At 39.3% G+C, this 21,649-nt stretch overlaps 1 protein-coding gene across 2 annotated transcripts in view; it reads left to right on the forward strand.

The window, feature by feature from the left end:
* CDH13 (cadherin 13) overlaps window positions 1–21,649 on the forward strand; it is a 441,709-nt gene that overhangs the window by 201,467 nt on the left and 218,593 nt on the right. For both annotated transcript variants that reach the window (XM_058034103.1, XM_058034102.1), the window contains exon 5: window positions 7,142–7,294. In XM_058034103.1, coding sequence (XP_057890086.1) covers window positions 7,142–7,294 — 153 coding nt within the window. The remainder of the gene's footprint in view (window positions 1–7,141; window positions 7,295–21,649) is intronic.

Raw genomic sequence — 21,649 nt, forward strand, 5'->3', positions numbered from 1 at the left:
TCAATCACAGTCAGGTTTTCCCTAACAGAGCCCAGCTTGGAGCTGCTCCGTCTGGCTGTCACTCAGCAGAGAGTGGTGCTCCAATTCCTCCAAGTGACAGGGTTTGCAAGTCACTGAAATGGCAAATCAAATATGGTGCTGAAATGGCTCCTGAAAGGCCAGCGAAACAGCCAGGCCTCCTGTGACAAGGAGCATTTCTAAATCCACTCCTTTGAGGCCACAAAAAGCTGTGTTTGTGACCTCTGTGCTGTAGGGACACGGTGCTGTGTACAGAATCCTGAGTCTGCAGATACAGCTGTGAAACAGACTGCTAGGAACAGGGAGAGGGGAAATTATTTGTAATGAATCTTCTTGCTCTTTATAAATTAGGAGTAAAAGGAAGCTGAGGAATTACCTGCTACAAAAGCTAATGCACATCTTGATGTGTTTATTGAATTACTTTGCTTCGATCTCTGAGCAAATGCTCATTGTTAGCTGTTTATATTGGTTAAATCCTCAAATTTAAATCCTGCAACTGCTGGAAAGGGTTCTTCAGGGAGAATCCTTGCATCTGTGTACAACAACAATAATGAACCTGGGGCTGAAGGGATCCACCAGCGCCCAGGGCTCCCACATGTATAAATTCATTTTGCTTCACTCCAACACCTGTGCATCCCACTACAAAGTTGATCTGAATTTTGCAAACATTTATGCGTAATTATGATAAAAAGCCATTATGTTGAGAAGATATTTTTTGGTTGAATATCAAATATCTTATTTGTTTTGATTATTCTAAAAAGATCTGGGAAATGGAGCCCTGGTGGTGAAACAACTTCACTGGTTTTTAATATATTGTGTCATTTTCATACATTGAGATACTCTGTTGAAAACATTTGCCTCTCAAATTTATGAACCTTGTCAAATTTCAGATTTGCAGTTGTTTCTACTTAGTAAAACATTGTGTTTGCACTGATGTTAGAAAAGAATAGTTGGTATAGTACATTTTATAGGAAGTAAAGCCACAGTCCAAAAAAATCCTTCAATGTTTCACCCATTTTTTGAGCAGTGCAAGTTCTATTTCCTTCATGTGCATGAAGTCCTCAGTGTGGTGCTGGATCAGAGCATTCACAGTTTTGTCTGAATGCCTTCAGGCGAGGAACACTGGTACCATTTGCAGCCCCTAATCAATCTTACAAAAATGCATCAAAAATATGCTAAAACCACTTTAATTCTCCCAGGCTTGTTCCTAAATCTGGCACTTCCTGAGATGTTTTGCATGACAAAGCTCAGAGTTAAAATGCTAAAAAGGACTCTCTTTAAAATATTAGTGTTTTGGTTTTTTTTATTTTCATAATTAATTTAATTTCAATGCCTGACTTTTTTATTCCCATGTTTTTTCTCTGAAAGTTGATATAAAAGTTTTCATGTTCAAGGTATTTGTATACCCCATGCTGAGTATTTCAGAATTTTATGCAGATATGAAAACACTTCAGTTTACAGATGCACTATCGTAATAATACACGTTCCTTTTTTCCCTGTAATTCTTAAGAGAACAAGTGCAAAACAACGTGACTGAGAAGTAATTGCTACTCTTGTAATAAGAGTTTTGCCCAGTGCCACTGAGGTTTAAATGTGTATGAAGATGTAAGAATAAATAACAAATAATCCACAGAAGTAAATACAGAATCCAAATTTGTTTTGGATGTTTTGGATAACATCCTGAAAGGGCACTGCCCAGATGTGCTTTGATTGACAATGGAGTGAAGTTAATGGTCCATCATGCAAACAAGAAAAAGTGGTGCCTGAAAAACATCCTGGCTTTATCCCTAATTATCACCAGTAAAGGACACAATCACTTAGAGAAGCTTTAGAATTCCTGTTAATTTTGTGGGAATGAATCCACTGGATCTCCTTGCCTGTCACCTGCACATGGAATGGATCTGGAGAAAGTTCTAATCAGAGAGAAAGCCAGGGTCAGGTCTGGCCTTCATCAAAGAGCACAATTTGGCTTCACTTCATCTGACATTTCTTTAAAAAAGCCAGAGGTACTAATTTTTACATAATAAATTATTAAAGTCAGCAAAGTATATAAATTCCTTTCTAGCCATGGGTTTTGTAGGTTTAGCTTACAGTAACGAAGAAGTTTCTGTTGGTTAATGCTTTCGAATAACAATGGAAATATTTTGCATTTGTTTTGGTTGAAAGAATATTTGAGTCAGTGTGGAGCAGATGGAGCCTCTGAGTGTAAAGAGTAATTTTCAGTATGGCAGGACAGGAAGTGTCTGTTTATTTAAACAATATCTGAACAACGGGCCTAAACCATTGTTTTGCTCTTGTAGAGCAAAGTGATTTAAGGGAAAAAATAGTTCACCTTTAAATATTCCATGAATAAATCAAACAATCCTAAAAAAAAAAAAAAAAAAAAACCAAAAAAACAAAACCCAAACAAAAACCAACCAACCAACCAAACCCCAAAAAATCACCCCAAAAAAACCCAACCCACTAAAAAAGAAATCTCAAACAAAACTAAAAAACACAAGGGAGACACTGTAATGCTCTGATATGAAAAGAAATGGAACATGAACCAAATATTCCTCTCTGGGGTGGGATTAATTTTCTAATTAAAAAGTGAAACTGTTATGATGCACCTATAATTCACCTGGCATCAAGAACTAAGAAATTATGGGAGTGGTTGAGGCAAACACTTCTTAAAGAGCAAAGCTGGTGACTGGGGATGGTGCTGCTTAGGACAGATCTGCTGGCACTGCAGAACTGTGAATTCTCTCTCTCGGGGCACTGTGGGGTTGTTGTGCTTCTATTTCTCTTCCTCTCTTGAGAGCACTCTGAATTACTTTTGTGATAAACCCATAACAGCAGGGGGATCACATTGCTGAGATGAGTTTGGCTCTGAGGGATCCATAATGTCAGCCCAAAAACAGCACTGGGGAAATACGTTCTGGCCATGGTTCAGCAGCAAGCAGCTCCTGTCAGCTCCCTGGTGCTCTGGGTGCTTGGAGTGTCTTTCAGCTGAGCAGGATCACAGAGCCTTTTGCTGGGCTCAGTGGGATGGATCACTTCAATTCCCAATTATTCTCTGAAGTGCCCTTGAGATGGGCAAGTGAGAGATGGCTGAGTGTCCCTCTGTCGGAACTCAGCACATCCCTCCGGGTGTCCAGAGTTGCCGGGACCCCTGGCTTTGTATGAACACCTTAAAGCCACAGAAGTTTAAGTAGTGTAATAATAAAATTATCACTAGGTGAAAAAATAGATTTTGGGGTTTTTAGAATAGGGGTTTTGGGGCAAGATGGAGGGACTTGGGACTCCTTCTTCTTCTTTCTTCTTCTTCTTCTTCCTGCTTCTGCTTCTTCTTCTGCTTCTTTTTCTTCTTCTCCTTCTTCTTCTGCTTCTGCTTCTTCTTCTGCTTCTTCTTCTGCTTCTCCTCCTCCTCCTTCTCCTCCTTCTCCTTCTCTACCTCCATCTTCTGGTGTGATGTTGGCACTTTGGGATTGGTTTATAATAGAAGTTCCCTGTCTAACACAGGTGATAGGCATTGCAAAGTAATTGTAAACTTGTTATATGTAGTTTGTAGTGTAAAGAGATAACACCACCCCGGCGCAGTCAGAGTGCCTCTGTCTGTCCTGCTGAGCAGACTTCAGCTGGACAGGAGGAAAAATTTTTATAGATAAGATACAATAAACAACTCTGAGACCGAGAACTGAAGAATTCCGAGTCATTCTTCGAACATGCGGGCCGAAACAGAGACTTTTCACGTGTCTCGGGGCTGCAATAAACTGCAGAACTCCTGAGATCCATCCAGTGCTGTCCTTGTGTCCTGGGTGAGGGAACAGTCTCTCCCAGCCCATGTTGTGGTGGGATGCTCAGCTGGTGTCTATTCTGAACCATCTGCCCACAGAATGACCTGTGAGCTCAGAGCAAGGGAGAATGAAATGGGCAGAAATTGGGATGCTGGATGAAGTATTCCTGCCTTATCCATATTCCCAGTGGGTGGCTGGTGGGGTCCTGTGCTGCCTTAAAAACCATTTCCTAAGAATGCAAAGCCTTTATCTGCAACACATAGCCACTGCCATATGGTGCAGACGTTTTCAGTATTAGAACCTGCACTGAAATTCCTGAAGCTGTGAAAAAATTATGGAAATATCTGTTTCTGACTGGGCTGCAGGTAGCAGTGACTGTGGGATTTCATTTATGTATTTTCGAAAAGTAAAAATGAAATCCCCAAGTAAACATTGCAGCAGAAATAGCCTGGCCTTGTTTTATCTCCACCAGGATATTGGGAAAGCATTGTTCTGCAAATGCATTGTGAGCTAGGAAATTTTCCTGTGAACAGGGCTGTGTTTGTGCCAGTGCTCCAAATCAGCCTTGCCAGAGGAGATGTCAGACAACCCTCCTGTTTTCTTCCTTGCTCTTGCTGAAGCACCAAACCATATGGCAAATTAAGCCTGATTTTTATTAAACTTTTCATTGTACTGAGCTGCGTGTGAACTGGGAAATGCACTTTCTTTGAACTATGCAGCCGTTATATAAGCATCTTAATTAGGAGCTGGGAATGTTCTCGCTGACATTCCTGGCAGTTCGCGGCTCCCTCTTGCGGCTAATTAAGCTTTTTTAAGGAACCTTCTGAAAATGACTTTTTGTGAACCTCCCTCAGTTCCTGCGCAAACGCTGCCCCGAGCTGGGCTGGGCTCTGGGTCACTAAACCAGCCTGGAGGGGCTGGGCAGAAAATTGATACAAGGATAAACTGATAACAGGAAAAGCTCTGCAAAGGGTTGCACTGTGAGTGTGACAGATCCCTGAAGTCTCCAAAAAGCTGAGTGAGTTCATCCAGTTGTTTAGAAAAGCTCTGTTCTCTGGTCGCTCTTCCTCCCATGCATTAGATGGTGAATGAAAAAGGGTTTGCAGCTGGAGTTGGGATGAGATGTGGGATGTGCCAGCTTCAAGGAGCCCAGACCAGTCAGGCACCATATTGGGATGTCTCACCATCAAATTCAAGGTGAAGAACTTTGCCAGATTTGATGTGGAGAAGAATTTTTACCACTGGCTGGGTTTGCAGAGACCACTATTACTATTACTGTTATCATCGTTATTTATCCACTTATTATTATTAGTAGTAGTATCGTTATTATTATTATTAGTATCACATTCTTGTTTTTCTATCTAATGGGGAGAAAAATTTCCATATGAATATCTGGGGCTTTTTTGACAAATTCCCTTTCAGAGCCCAATATTTATTTTTCTTTCTTATTGTGGGTTGTTACAACTGGGACATTGCGTTTATACTGCATATTAAATTTGTCATAAACAAGTAATGTTTGGTGGAAATGGCTGTAGTATAAACACCTTTGGGTTAGATTTTGTCCTTGCTTGGAGCTGATTTCAGGCCTTTCAAGCCACTGCTCTTATAGGGGAAGGTGCATTTTCCTCATAAGAAGTCTCAGACATCAGGGCAAAAAAGAATCAATTCATCTTTTCCCTACAAAAGTGAGAAATGGTCGTGACATTGCAAAATCTCAAACATAGCTTTATGTTAAGAAAAACTCGTATTTTTAGGCTTGATGTAAAAAATACCAGAAATTGGTCCAAAAATGACCTGAACAGCAGGTAGCTTTTCAGTAGAGGCCATTAAGTTTCAGTTTCATCACCAAACCAGAAGTCTCAAAGTGACTTTGCCCCTTTGTCACCTGCAGTGTTGTCTGCCTCTGTGTTTTGTCATGACTTACTCAAAAATACACAGGAAGAAAACTTCAGCCACTAGTGTTTCTGAGTGTTGGAAGGAGGGAGAAAAAAAAGAGGTGAAACAGGTTTTTACTTTGAAATGTCTCCCTTCCCCAAAGGGTTTGGAAAGCAAAAGTTTATCTGTGAAAATGCTGATTTCCTATTTCATAACTTGTGGCAATTTTTTCTCAGTTAAAATAAAGGAACAATGATTATGGAGTTAAGTCAAAATCTTGCTGCCCAGTAATCTGCAAACCAGCATTGCCCAACCCACAGCAACAGGGCAGCAAACATTTATTTCCTCAGGGACATTATTAAACACCCTGCATATTTATTATGTCAAAATTGGAGAAGGTCCAGAGTTCTAAGGCCACTTTCTCCCTTCCTCTTCCTGAGCTGTAATTCAGACCAGAATATAAATTTTTGACTTAATGTTTCTGCGGAAATCAGCAATATGAAGCTGCTAGAAACAAAAGAACACAGAACAGCAGAGGGAAGAAATGGCTTGGCAAAATTGTCAGCCTAAAAGGGCAAGATTAATTTATAATCCCTCAGATTCTGGTGTACAAATACAAATTTGCAAAGTGTGTAGTTTATAAGTGACGTTGTGTGTCTCTGCGGGTTGGTAAATGTTACTGTCACTAATGGGACGCTGCCATGAAATTGGATTTTTAGGGATTTTGTTCTCATGGCAAAATAAGGTGATAGTAACAAGGAGTTGCCATGCACTCATGGATGTGTGTATATACATAAGTAGGAATTTGGGAAGTGGACTAATTCCAGCTAATTCAGGACTATTTTGGGTAGGATATTCTGTTATTTTCATGCAGAGATTTTTCCCTTGATTTAAAATCCTGGAAAAGGAAGGGTTTGAAAGTGAACTGGGGGGGAAAAATAACCCAACCTGAAAGTAGTGTGTAATGACTTCACAGTGACTAATAAAATATTGTGTGATAGTTCTCTGGTATGGTAAGGGTTGTTGTGAAATAACAGTGCATCTTGGCAATCAATGCAAAATGCTTTTTTGTAGCTGTTCTATCAATTTAACTAAAGAGTTTGTAAATTTAACTAAAAAGTTTGTAGCTGTTCTATCAATTTAACCAAAAAGAAGAAATAGCATTAAATGAAATGTCACATTCTAGGCATAGAGTGAATTCAGTGATGGAATAACAGAAACTTTAAGTAGTGAAATTGAAGACACTAAAGATAAGATAGGAACTGGCCAAGAACATGAGTAGCTTTTCCAGGGTTTAACACAGAAATTGCACAGTGTCTTGTGAATGATTGAAATAATATTTTATGATTTTACTTTTTATTGGCAGGGAACATAGCTCAGCATTAGTTGAAAGACCGAAATGACTTATGTGGTTTTAGGATGAGTTTAAAAGATTTTACAACGTGGCCCGTCTCTTGTTTCCTGCCATGCAGGTCATCAGAAGTGAAGGGACAGAGGGAGTGAAGTTTCGCCTCTCTGGGAAGGGAGTAGATCAAGACCCAAAAGGAATTTTTAGAATCAATGAGATGAACGGGGAGGTCTCGGTGACCCGAACCCTCGATCGAGAAGCGATTGCCAATTACGAGGTGAGTGCTCAGAGATAACATCTCTGCTCTGTGTTGATAGCATGCATTTTCTGAATGTGCATTTGCTCCTGAAAGATCTGCAGTTAAATTGAAGACTCAATTGCAACCACTGTGCTAGGAAATTTCAAGAACCGTTGGAAATGGTAAAAGTGTTTGTTTTTCACGCAATTGAAATTTGTCTGCTTTCTGCATGGACTTTTTGTCATTTATCTTCAGTGGAAATGCTGTCTGAATGTTGTGTATGCATTTGATTTCTGAATAGAAAATTTTGTTCGGACAAAGGAAGATCTTTTGGGGAAGTTGTCACTATGGTAGTACAGAATTATACGTTTTTATTGTCAAATGGTCAATTGAAACTACCATTGAACTCCATTTTTAGTAGTGGGTGTCTTTAATAGAGATAAAGAAGATTCTGATGATATGAAAATGTTACATATGAAATGTACATCAACTACAAGGTACATCTTACTAAAGATTCTTTTCCTTGTCAATAGAAATGTTTTTTTTCCATTGAATACCCAACAAATGATCTGCTAAACCCACAAAACAACTGCCTCACCTTTTCCCAAAATGCATAAAATAAATAGAGGACCCGTCAATTCACGTTTTCCATCCAGCCCTGGGAATGTGCACTCACAGCACTTGTCCCTGGCTCATGGACCTCTGTGTAGAAGTGTGTCCTTCCCTTGTGGGACACAGGCTTGGGGACAGTCCTGGCTGCCATCCCTGACCCCTCACTTTCATCTCCTACAGTGTAATTATCACCATTTTTACCTCCAGTGCTGTTTCCTTCCGTCTCTGGGAGACTTTCCCAGTTTGGTGATGGGTCCTACTGCTCAACCAGCGCTGCTAAAATTTACCATATGCTGGTTTTCAACACGTAAACATCTCCTTCCTATCTGGGGCTGCAGTGAAATGTGTGCTAAGCACTTGCACAGGATTTATGGGAGTTGCTGACGTCCTCCTTGCAAGAAAAACATTGCAGTTTCTCTTTTTAACGTTGTTCCTTGTCTTCATTTGCCAGCTGTTTCTTATTTTATCAGTGGATTTCCACCTTAACGCGTTGAGTATAAACCTTGAATATTTTTTCTGCTGGAAAATCATAGTAGACTTTTCAACTTAATGCAGCAAACCACAAATGGCCCTCATATCTGATCTGGCAAAAGATACACTTAAATTAAGACAAACCCATTTCCCTGGAGGAGGCTCTTTGAAGCAATGTAAGTTAAGCACAAAAAACGTCATTTAGCAGGTGAGCAATGAGCAATGTGAATGTACAGCCTGAGAGGCTGTGGTGCCTCCTGAGATGTTGTACTGCACTCTGCTCAGCAGCTCACCCAAAATGGGGTTGGAACATTCTGAAGGAGAACCCTCAACCTGATCACTCTGTCTCAAACCCAGCCCATTATTTTCCAATAAAATATGTGTCATGGAGTCAGGACGACAACAGGATTTTCTCCCTGATTTCCTTGGTACACTGAAAGATGAATAATCTAAAATATCCTTGAATTTCTCTTAAAGAAGTGTTTTCTGGTTTTGTTTGAGCTTCCACCTGCCCAGCACTGTGGTTCTGAAAGGAAAAATTCAAAACAAAATGCAAACAAGTAAAGAGATCATTGTGAATAATTACAAGTTCCTTGCAAACCATCAGAATATCAAGTGTGTAATCAGAGGTGGGGGAAGGATGAAAAGATAAAATCCGTTTGAGTCATTCAGCTACACCAAGGGATGCTCTGCCTGAGCACTGATTTATTTCCTCAGAATATTTTAAAGTAGCTAAGAATATTTATTCTGTTTTTTTTTTTTTCACTGAATATTTGAAAATTTGGGTTTGCTGCCCTCTTTCTCCTGGAGGAATGCTGAAAAACTTGCAGGAGTTGTCTGGATTCATAACTAGAGGACATGATTAAATTAGAGAGTATCAAACTCTACACAGGCAACTTTGTTCATTGTTTGTGTTAATCCCTTCTTTCTATGGTTCAAGTATTTCATTTCTAGTAAAAGTTAGAAAATATTTTAAAATAGAGTGGGAACATCTGTCTGAGGGTCAGGGCCTGGCAGTCTTTTCAGTGGAGCTCATTTGTGTGGAATTTGTGTTTTCAGATGAGTTTAAAATTTGGTTTTTAGCAAAGGAACTCAAACTGGCAAGAGGAATGTAAGGCAGCTCGTATTAACCACACCACCCTCACCCTCTGAAATAAATTTATTAATCCACTTGGTTTATGAGTTTATTTCCTGTGGAACTTTGTGATTTGTGTTCTTAAAGCCCAAGGAATGTCAGTCAGCTTCAGTTTGAAGTGAAAGCTGCTTGTGAAGAGGAGCAGGAGGAGTCAGGGATGATGTTACACCCAGCAAAGCTAGAATGTGCTAGAAAATTGTGTAGCAACTCCTTTTCCTCCTGGAGAGGTTTGTTAAAGAGCATCCTGATAGGAATTCTGCAGGTCAGAGTACACTCATGGATTTACAAGGAATGGTTTTACTTTGGGGCTTGCTGGAGCTTGTTGACAAAACTGCTAAATGATGCTCTGAGGAGGGGCTTAAGCAGGCTCTGGGCACGTTGTGGAATTGCTTCTGGGCTGCTGAGATAAGAGGGAGCCCAGAGCCCCTATTTAGTGGGAGCAAAAGGTGTTGCATTGTATAAATATGCTCTCAAGCATATTTGGTTTTCTCTTGAGATTTGAATAAATCAGACTAAGTCAGACATTTCAGACAATGACAAATAGTTTATTTTTTATAATTAATAGTTTATTTGCTGTTGGAAAATGCAGATGTGGAAAAACAGATGAAGGACCTTGGTGGGGATTTTTTAGCCCAAATGGATTTTCTAACCCAAATCAATGAGGTGCACGCCATCGGAAACCTGCCCATAATTTATAGAAATTCAGAGTCCACTTCAGACCCATAGCCTTTTCTGATTCCAGCAGAGCAGAAATATTAGTGACTTTTCAGTTCTTTCCTTGAGCAAAAAAAAAAAAAAAAAGGAAAAAATATCAAGTGCTTCTGTAAAGAGATGTGATAACAGCAAAAGGATTGCAGTGAGGCTGGAAGGCTACTTGTGCTCAGCGTTGATAAAACCCCAATGAATTAGGAAACAAAGGGTCAGACAGAGGGCCAGTGAAAATAGAAGTCTGAAAACCAGTGATTATGGGGAAAATTGTTATTTAAAACCCCTGGGTTCATTTTTAAAACCTCACATTTACCTGGGTAATGTATTTATAGGCAGAATGCAAAGAAAAGCAGGAAGAGTTGTGGAGGTTGATTGCCACTGCCAAGATGACAAAAAGTTTCCAAGTTACAAGAACTCTGTTCTTTACTCCAAGTTAGGGGGGGTCCAGAAGAACTGGCAAAAATATTCCATTATTTTTTTATTGTTCATGCATGAGATTTGGGGTTAGGCATTCCCCGGGTCCAGGACAGAGCCTCCAGGTGCAGCAGCTCGTTCCCCATCACTTCCCACTGCTCAGAATCCCTGCAGCAGTGAAATCCTGTCCTGCAGCCCCTAAAGCATCAGTGGAAAAGTGCCATTGGGATTTTCCAGCTGGGACTCGAGCTTTTAAAGGGTGCTGCCATCGTTGAAAGGCAACAAATGTCTGTGGAAATGAAATAATCAGAAGGTGATCCTCTGCAAGCATGAAATGAAGCAGCTTGATAAAACTGTGTGCAAATTAGAGCTGTGACCAAATTTACCTAGGCAATTTGAACTGCTAATGAAGAGTTAGTTTTAATTATTTTTTAAGTAAAGAGCTTTATTGCTTTATTTGCTTTTTAAAAAAATCCTTGACAATCAGAGGTGTGAAATCAGCCCTCAGCTTTTTTCATAATGGCAGATGACACTTCTGTGAAAGGATGCCTTGCAACTGGTAGTGACAGACTGAGATATTTAGAAAACTTATGTTAACAGGGCTGAAAAGCAAAGTGGGAGTGTGCAGTTCTATGAAGAATTGTTTCTATATGTTGGCTGACATGTGGGCTGAGAGGAGGGTGAAGATTCCAGACCCATCCAGAGCTCTGTGCTGAGAGCTGCCTCACTTTAGGGACTGAGTCCCAGTTGAGGGTGAGGCTGCAGCCCTAATGGGCTCAATTTCCCTGTTTAATAAGCAACAAAAAATGGAAATGCTTCACAATGATGAGGGAATCCAGCTTGGTCAGGTGCTGAGGAGCATTTTGTGGGAAAGATTTGTGAGTGCTTTAATGCATTTTTGCAGATAAGGGAAGTGTTGCTGTAGCAAAAGCCTGGGAGTGAATGGCTGTAATTTATCTGTGCAGGAGAAGGAATTTCTCGTCTGTGTAAGTCCATTTTAGTGCAGCCACATCCTTTTTGGGATGATTTATCATCCCCTGATGCTGAATCTCTGCTGATGCTGGCTGGAGATCTATGGACAGCACACAGAAACATGCTGCTCTTTCAAAAGGAAAATCACACTTTTGCTTCTAACTTCAATAAAAATGTAAAAATACATTTAATCCTGGTTATCTGCACAGGCAGATTTGTCTGGAGTGGAACTGATCTGCTCTGTTCTGAGCTGGAACCAGCTGATGGGAAATGTCAGACCCCAGTCATCTCCTACTAATATCCCAAAACAAGGACGGCACTCAGTCTTTCATGGCAAGAAGTTTGGTCATGTAGAGATGTAACTTGCAGTAAAATGTCCTTGATTTAATTAAAGAATCATTAATACACAGATCAAGCCTGTTAAAATACTGGTGATTTAAAATTGCATCAAAAAATCATGGAGTAATGGCAGAGTTCAAAGTTTCAGGGAGGAATTCTGACTATTTAGCAAAGGGAAATGAAAGAAAATTTTACTGTAAAAAGAAGAAAAGGAGTTATTGTGGAAGTATAAAACATAATTATTAATCAGATAGAGAATTATTTATATAAATGAGCTGCAGTCAGATCAACTGAAATACAGATGAAAATTCTGACAGGGGAAAAGATCTCTGTCGCCTGTTTTGGATGTTATATGTAGGGAGTGCAGGAGATAAATGTTTATTCCTTCATATTGCTGAGTTTTTATTTTATATTATCAATGTGCTCACATGTTGGGGCTGCAGGTAAATTCAGAAAGGACCCTTCAAAACAAAAAACCTGGAGGCAGAAACAAACCCAGCAGAAGCAAAATCCTGGATCCTTCAGTGAGACCCATATGGGCAGACTCCTGAATTAGTGGGAAACTTTCTGGCATTGATTGTTTACAAGGTCAGAGCCAAGGTGATCACCAGAACTGTGGGGATAAATCAAATATTTGAGCACATAAATTTTAAGTGGAGCCACATTTCTTAAAACTATGATTTAAAGAATTGCTTGTGCAGCTGGGATGGAAATGGGATTTCCAGCTACTGGAAATATTTCTCTCCCAAAGTTGGTTTATGGCATAAAGAGGAAATCTGACAAGAAGTGAAGCTAAAATTCATGTCATTGTTACTTTTTTTGTCTTGGGGGAACAAAATATTCTATACGAACTCTGTAATTTACCACATCTTGTTCATTTTTACTGGCAATATTCTGTTCAATAAGTACTGTATGTAAATCAATACCTCCTAATGTTATGAGATATCAGCAGGGAGCTGTGATTCCTTTCAGAATGCAGTAACATCCTCATTTTTATTTCTGGGGAAAGCCTGCAAAAGTCAACAGTTGGTTTTGTTGGAGGGCATTTGCTTTATTCTGAGCTCTGACTGCTTGCCTGGCTTTGCCATCCCTGCTGTTCAGCAGCCCTGGCGTGTCATTTGTAGCAGGAACAGAGAGGAATTCTGGAAAAAGGAGAAATCAGCAAAGTTTTGGGTATAACCCATAACTCTCAAGGCAGTGGGCTTGGATTTCCATCCTAGAAATAACACAATCTGCAAAGACCAGGAAAAATGAGTATTTTCTTATTGAGGAGTGGGAGAGTGGAAATGCAGTAGGAACTTTGGGAAAATGTGAGTTTATTGAGATAATAACAAATGATATTAAATTTATTTGCATGGTGGTTAAGTTTTGTAGGTTTTTGTCTGTTTATTTGTTGATTTGTTTTTTTTTGTTAATTATTTTCTAATAGAACACTCCCAGAAAGAATAATGATGTGTTCAGTAAAACACAAGGAGACTAATAACTTTTTTGTGATATTATGTTAATTATCTATGAAACCACTTTTGTTATTATATATTAATTGCATTTCAAGACATTTAAAAGTCATCATGATACTTTATTGCTGGTTTTGTTATTATATATTAATTGCATTTTAAGGCATTCAAAAGTAATCAAATGCTTCTTTTCTGTTTAGCATGATTGGTTTATTTGTTTCTTTTCCCTGTTAGTATTAAAACAACCCTCAAAATACCTTGCTGAGGCCTCACTGTTCTGGGTACAACAACAACATCCAGAAAAACATTTTGCCCTTTCCTCAGAACTTGTGTTTTCCTGCAGGAAAGGAAAGAATCAGGAGCTCGTGGGAAAGATGGAAACATCTCTTTTTTCTGGTTGGTGTTTTTCCTACTTGGGTAGGAAATCTTTATCTGCTCATGAACCTTTCTTAAACCAGCCAGACACACAGCCAAGAATGGGTTAAATAGAAATTATTATTATTATTGTCTTTATGAATGGCAAGGAGGATCTTTTTTCATCTCTTATTAGGTGTAAATTTTTATTGGTTTCTTTTCTGGAAAACTGCACAAGTTCTGAGTTTCCTGATCCTTTGCTAGAGAGTGCAGAAATGCTGCAGTGGGAATTTTGGCACAGAGCACCTGTCCTGTGGCTCAAGACAAAGTCTTGAAGGTTTGGCCTTGCTAATTTAATAATAAGTTTTTTGTCATCCATCATAACCTTCAGAATGTAATACAGACATTTTTGTTGGCTGCTCAAACCTCCACATCTCTTGTTCCCCACAACATAGAAACAATTCTGTCTTATTTAGATATTCATTCAAAATTCAGAATTTTAATGTTCTAATTGCTGCAAAGACCTTGATTTCTATGGCCTAAAGCTGGAAATGTGGGTCCATGACTATCTATAGCTTCTGTTTCTAAACAAGACAGGTGTGGTCTGGGATAAGTTTATTTTTTCCTTTTCGTTTTTACTTTTTTAACTGATATAATGAATTCATGATATTTTTGTCAATAATTCCTTGTGTGCAGCAAGAGGAGCTGCTCCTCCTTTCTGACCTCTTGTTCCTTACAGACCTGAAGAAAATCACATTATCTGTCTTATCCTTTCCTGCCATCTTCCTTCATTTTCCACCTTCTTGCTCTTTTTCCCTTGTATTTTTAACTTCATCCCACAACATTTTACTCCCCATCTTTCTTGATGTTTTATGTCATTCACTTCCACTTTCCCTGCACTCTGGATTTCCTTTTTCACACCCTGACCTGTTTTCTGTCCTTTATGAATCAAGTTGCAAGGGGAGGACACAACCATCATCTGAGCACAAATTTGTTTGGTTTTTGTGCAGAATCTTTCCACTGTCTTTGCAAAAGCTGCGCTGCTTTATCCATTCTGATCAGCTGTATTACCCATAAATAAATCCATTTAGAAGCCTCTGTTCCAAAAATCTTTGACTACACATTGCTTACTACAGGACTTAAACATTTCTGCAATTTTGGTGAAATAGTCCAGGCTGTAAATATCTGATGTTAAGAAAATTTCAGTGGAAAATTGAACTTTGTTCCCATGTTAATACCTTCCAGTCTTCTCCATCAACTTATGGATATTAATTGAAGAAGTGTATGATTATCTGGAAATTGCCAGCATTTAGTTTTTTCAAGTAATTCTGATACCAAGTTCTGTCAGCTCTCACATCTCAAAAGTGAGCATAGAACACCTGATATAATAATTAGATCTGTGGCTTCAGAACTGTGAGTTTAATGCTTGATCTCTGTAGAATTATTGTAGGATAATGGGTCATTATTTTAAAGCTGTATCTGCATGTGTTTGGGGAAAAAGCACTAACCAGGTTTTTAATTTTAATACAGAGGTAAATTTTAATTTAATACTATATTCTTGCAAAATTTGTGAGAAAAATTTGTATATAATTAAGAAATAGGGATGCTTCAAGCAATTGTGGACTCAGTGAGCTACTGTAACATCATTAGAGGGAATTAGGCTTCAAGTGAGAAAATTTAAATATCTTTGCCCAGTTGAATGTGCAGTTATCTTCAAAATCCAATCTTTTGGTATCTTTTATACACCAAGCTTTAGGAGTCCTTATATAATTCAGCACTTTCATAGGACCCCAAACACAGCTTGTTCATTGTTAAGTATTTTTAACATGTCCCTAAGATATTGTGAGGAAAAATAACCCATTGGACCACGAGGATCTCCATTATTGAAATGATACAAAAATTACTGCGTGCTGGAAAAAGAAATTAAAAAGTAACAGAAGATTGGAGTCTAGGATCCAACTGGCCAGGTGCCCTCCAAAGTTTTTGACTGCTGTATTTTAAATCCACTGCAGGGATTTATCTGCATCCCAGCCCAGGGTGAGGCAGATGTGGGTGGGTGACAGTGACATTCCATAGTTTGGTCTGTGGAAATGAACTCAGAAGCCTTTGTGGGCTGTCTCTCCCACAGCCCAGAATCTCTCAGCTGTCACCACCCTGCTGGAATTCCTGCAGCTCTGAGCCTCGGGGGCACCGCTGGGCCCTGCAGCTGCAGCTCAGCCCGCAGATGCTGCAGGAGCAGAAATTAAACCCATTTTCCCCTGGTGTCACAGGTGAACGGGTGTTTGCAAGAAATAAAATGATTTTTTAACATAGTTCTGACTGATGCATTCACCAAGCAAGCAATAAGAGATTAACTTCTATACTTGTCCATTTTAAGAAAATATAGCTGCACATCACTCTGCTGCACATCTGTGTGCTCCAGCTGCTTTTTTGCTATTCTTTGACTAAATACCTCCAAAATATATGCCACTTCACAAACACAAATGTATGATTTCAGAAACCCTAAGTGCATCCTTCTAACCTGGTTTCTGGGGTGGGGGGAGGGATTTTTTGATCCACAATATCTGAACTCTGGAATTCCTTTTGTCAGTTATTTAATTCTTTAAAATGGAAATAGGACAGGGCTTGATAGGTGGAAGTTCAGAAAAATCACTAACTGTGATGAAACTCATAAAAATGTAAGTTTGCAACACTGCACACTGCATGCAGAGCAGTGAGAATTCCTCTTTTTTCCTTTATTATCTGTTTTGATGGAAACATTCATGGAAACAAGTGATTCCTCTGTATTCACATTTTTCTTTCTTTAGATCTGTTTCACTGCATAAGAGCAAACGAGTGAGAGAGGTTGAAGGAATTTAGTTATAAATATTTAGAGAACACTCATGAGGAGACTTCTAATATTATGGAAATTTTACTTTGCCATGATTTTATTTGCATGTAAATGATACAAGCCTTGCTGTATTTATCCTTGTTTACTCAGGTCATAACTAATTATTTCTTAATTAGACAAATTCCTTAAAATTAAGCTACATTTATGTAAGCGTCTTGCTTTATTTTTCCTCCTCTAGTAGCTCATTAACAGGAGACGTGACTTTAGTTTAGGAACTTTCAGGAGATAATTTGCTGATATGAGTTCATGTAGAGCACCATATGTTTAGACTCGTGGTGGAACTTTTTGTTTTGAGGGGTTTTGCACTTTTTTTGTAGAGAATAGAATAATTCCCAGTAGCTGTTGGCAAAGCCTCTTGTGCAGGTGTGAGGCTGGAAGGTTTCAAGGACAGTCACTGAAATCTTGACCCTTTGAGGTTACCTCATAAGGACATTGTTTCCTCTGATTTTTGTAATCTTTAGAACATTTTGTCCAAACTTTTTTTTTTGTCTGCCAGAGCTGGGAAATGCTCTGCTTCAAGCTCTTCTGAAGTCCAACACTAAAACATAAAACAGCATCAGAGTCCAGTTGGGACTGAGGGCTTCTGAGTGGGAAAGGGGGGGAAATATTGGGGCAGGTGGTGTGGAACCAGAAAACTCCATCTGAAATGGTTCTGTGCATGAAAAACCTTGAGAAATACAAATTATTTCTTCTAGTTTTGTTATTAACAAGTGTGATGTGCTGTACCCTGCTCTCCACCTGCATCTGCAGTTAAAATTTGCAAAGCAGAGAGTTCATCTTTGCAGAATTCTTCACAACCTCTGTTCTCGACATTATTCTTAATATTTATTTTACATACTGGCAATTCAGATATCTGAATGTAAGGAATTGAAAATACCTATTATCTATTTAAGGCTCTGTTATTATACATATTTCTTAAATGCATTATGTATCCATAAAACAGGTGATCTGTTTTCATATACAGAGTACAGATTTTATTTGTGGATGGGAACAAATAAAGCAATGTACTACAGTCACATTTCTGTTAGATTCAGAAGATTTAATAGAGTAATAATAATGTAAAATAACAGGATTAAATTTACTATTTAGAAATTACTGAGAGGGAGGAAAATCATGACAGTTTTAAACTACCAATTTTTCTTGTTGTCTAAAACAACCTGTAAAAAACGTCCATTTTTTTCATTGCTGCTAAGGAAACATAGTGGAGAGGACAAAAAAATGGATAAAGGAATTGTTCTAAAAATAACATATATTGCCCAAATGCTGTGAAATTTTGTTGTATTTTTTATTTTCCCCTCTAAAGAGGACATTTGCTGTAGCAGAATGCCTTACTCTCTTTCCAGTTCTCATGAACTTCTACTTTCCCTGTGGTCAGTGGGATGTTCTCTCCCTCAAGGAGGGCCTGATTTCCCTCAGGGATTCTTATTCCCAGAAACTTGAGCTTCTCCCTCAGAAAGAGTTGTAATCTTTGTCCAGCCAAAAATCTAGAGCTTCCAACAGAAATTTGGTGGGAAATCAGCGATTTTGGTACTTATTTGGCCTGAAGTGCTCCTAAGTTGGAATTTTGGGATGCTCATGGCTGTGCTGAGTGTGAGTGGCAATGACCTGAAGGAATTGTGGAATTGCTGTCCACAAACCCAGCAAAGGAAAGCACAGCCTGTGGTGGTTCTGGCCTCAGGAGACCTGGTTCTCCAGACATGTCACTACCTTGTGATGCCTCAGGTTTTGGCTTTTCTGTTTTTCACATTCTGTGCTGCTTTAGTGTGTGGGTCTGGGCTCACATCAGGGGATGCTGAGCTCTGTGCACAGAGCAGGGACACAAAACAATTCCTGCTCCAGCTGGGCACCAAGGACAAATGATCCAAATCTCAGCCCCAGAGCACAAACACCGTGGGCTGGAGAGAGAAAAACAAGCAGGATGGGACTGCAGGGGCTAAAGCTGGAATGGGACAATGAACTGCAAGGTGCAAATGGAGCAGAACTGATCCCAGGGAGAGACCCCGGGAGCGCTCGAGCATTTTGGGGCCATTTTGGTTCATCCTGGGTTCATTTTGGGACCATTTTGGTTCATCTTGGGTTCATTTTGGGGCCATTTTGGTTCATCTTGGTTTCATTTTGGGACCATTTTGGTTCACCTTGTGTGCAGCCCTGGCTGGGCTCTTGTGCTGCCCAAGGTGATTCCATTGAGGAGATCCTTTTAATAAATCCCTGCTTGATTCTTTAGCTCTGCCCAGCCTCTGTTCTAGGGCAGCCTTCACCAGGCATCACTTGTCCCCCAGCTTGGTGGGACACAGACATGGCACTGCACAATTGGGAGACTCTAACTCATTTGTGCCCTTTAACATCTCAGTAGTGCCTCAATTTGAAAGACAACCTGCATTCTGCCAGGTCTAAATTGCAAAATTAGCAGTCCCTATTAATTTCCAGGTACTGAGTCATCCAATGATAGTGATCTCCAGCTCCTGTTCAGCCTGTGTGCAATTGATATGTGCAATACATTTATTAGAGATTTGCTTTAAAGGGATGCAGGTGTTTGAGGATATGCATTTAATTTCATTTCTGCCCTGGGAGCTTTGATCAGTGCTGTGCTCACTACCTCAGCCACGTGCTTTGAACTTATAGATGCAAGCATATAAATAATTTCCCATGTCAATTCCTGGCTCATCTAGCCAGGCTGATATATGGAAGGCAAGTTGTCTCCTAAATTCCTGTCAGTGGGATTAGTGAATTGATTAGTTGAATTCTGAATTAAAATTACAATTAAAGGCAAAATTTTATCTCTTAGCATTCAAGTCATTTGCTCAAAGTGTAACAGTCAGATTACAGGATTAGACCAGGTTTTTATTATGAAAAAAAACTGTTTTCAATAACCTTTTATTTTTTTTTTTCTGGTTGTAAATCAATCTCTTAGATTATTAGCAATTACTAAACAGAAAAGATGTAATTTTTTTTTCAGTTCTTCAGCGTAAAGAGGGAATTCCATTGATTTTTGAATCTACTGATGATGTGATTCAGGGAACATAATTACCTCCAAATGCCATCAGTAACATATAACGATTTTTTTCCCCCAATAGGTTCAGCTCAAAATATTTAAAATGACAATATAGGCAATGTATATTAAATTGCAGTTACTATTTGCAGGTTATTGATATATATTTTGATATAACAGACTCGGGACATTTGTCAGGCATGCACCTTTGCATTTGAGACAGTGAAAACTTCCTTCCTTCCTTCCTTCCTTCCTTCCTTCCTTCCTTCCTTCCTTCCTTCCTTCCTTCCTTCCTTCCTTCCTTCCTTCCTTCCTTCCTTCCTTCCTTCCTTCCTTCCTTCCTTCCTTCCTTCCTTCCTTCCTTCCTTCCTTCCTTCCTTCCTTCCTTCCTTCCTTCCTTCCTTCCTTCCTTCCTTCCTTCCTTCCTTCCTTCCTTCCTTCCTTCCTTCCTTCCTTCCTTCCTTCCTTCCTTCCTTCCTTCCTTCCTTCCATCCATCCATCCATCCATCCATCCATCACATATTTCCATGATTTATTCTATCTCCATCATCCAGCTTTCTCAACCTGGCTGTGGGCTTGTCCCATGTTGTTGGAAATGGCCCCAGAACAGGACTTTTATACCCCAGCAGACGCTGCAGAGTTCCTGTATTTTGCTCCCCTCACCCCATGGCCATGCAGAGCACTTTCCAACCCCACAGAAGTATTTGGAATTATTAATCTGCTGCTTCTCACACAGCACCAGCACTGACTGAACTGCAGCTCTGCTGGAGGATCCTTTGCTCCTGCTGATTTTATCATCTTGCTTAAGTGAGAAGTGAATGTGCTGCTAGGAGCTACTTGGGCTTAATTTTTGCTATTCAGCACCATAAATTACAGTATTTTATGGCCACTGTAAAAGGTGTGATTTGAACCAATTATGCATTCTGCTCTAAATCCCCAAACTTTGGAGAAGCATGTAATTATGGAAAGTCATTTCCACCGGGTCAATTCGCTCTTATCTGTTCACAGAGAACACCAGGACATGTGTGTGAAGTTAATAAAGCATCATTTTAAACTAGATTTATTAAAGCTGCTTATTAATGAGAATGTTTTCCTTTTCAAAGCTCAAAACTTGCCATGTGTGAGTAGTGCAGAGAATTTCACAGCTTCTGCACAAGCTCTTTTCTTTATTCTGAAGAGGGATGAAATGGAGGTGTTAGGACAAATGGGAAGGAAGCAGAGGTTCGATAGAATTTGGAGATTAAATGTATAATTTTCAAAAATACCCACAAACAACCAATCAGCCTTTATGTAACTCTACTGCCCATTGGTTTCAGTGTTAGACACTTAGGATCTCTTGGTACAAGACTTAACTCTTTAAAAGATGTGGTAGATTGTCACCCAACTTTCTGTATTTTTATAGGACTTAGTGCAATTTTTTTTGTACATATTTTTTTTAGAGTTAAATATACAGGAACTAAATGCTCATTTTTCCTTGGGAAGCCAGTGTTTGAATTTTACCTGTCTGTTGAGTCAAATTTGGTTGTAACTTTTTTCTAACAGTTAGAAAACCAGAGGACTTAAAGAACCATTTCCTGAAGGTGTTAGGATTAGTTTTCTTTCTTTCCTTGTGCTCTCACTCTCAGACTCACAGATTTTCTGTTTAAGGCAGGGCACCGTTGCACTTAGGAGTAATAAATGTTGATTTACTCTATGAGTAATGAGAAATGGTGTCACACACAGCTCAGCAGTGGTGAGGTGGCAATGAACTCATGGGAGGTGTCTTAATATCTGTCTTTGGAGCTGAATAATTACATCAGCATCCAAAATTAAACTGAGACTAGCCATTGCCTAACTGCTTCCCATTGAGACTATAATGGATTAGGCCAAGCCCTAATAATTTCAGGATTGTTCATGAGCCATGATGGAACTTTTAACATGTTAAAGGAAAGAAAAAATAGATGATTCAAACTGAAATCTGCTAAAAAGCAGCAGTTTATTCCATTAAGTATGGTGCTGGCTAATAGATGTGATTTCTTCTTCTACGTGTGTGGTGGCATTTTTAACTAATCATTTT

Source organism: Melospiza georgiana, chromosome 14, assembly GCF_028018845.1.
Source record: "Melospiza georgiana isolate bMelGeo1 chromosome 14, bMelGeo1.pri, whole genome shotgun sequence".
Taxonomy (NCBI): domain Eukaryota; kingdom Metazoa; phylum Chordata; class Aves; order Passeriformes; family Passerellidae; genus Melospiza; species Melospiza georgiana.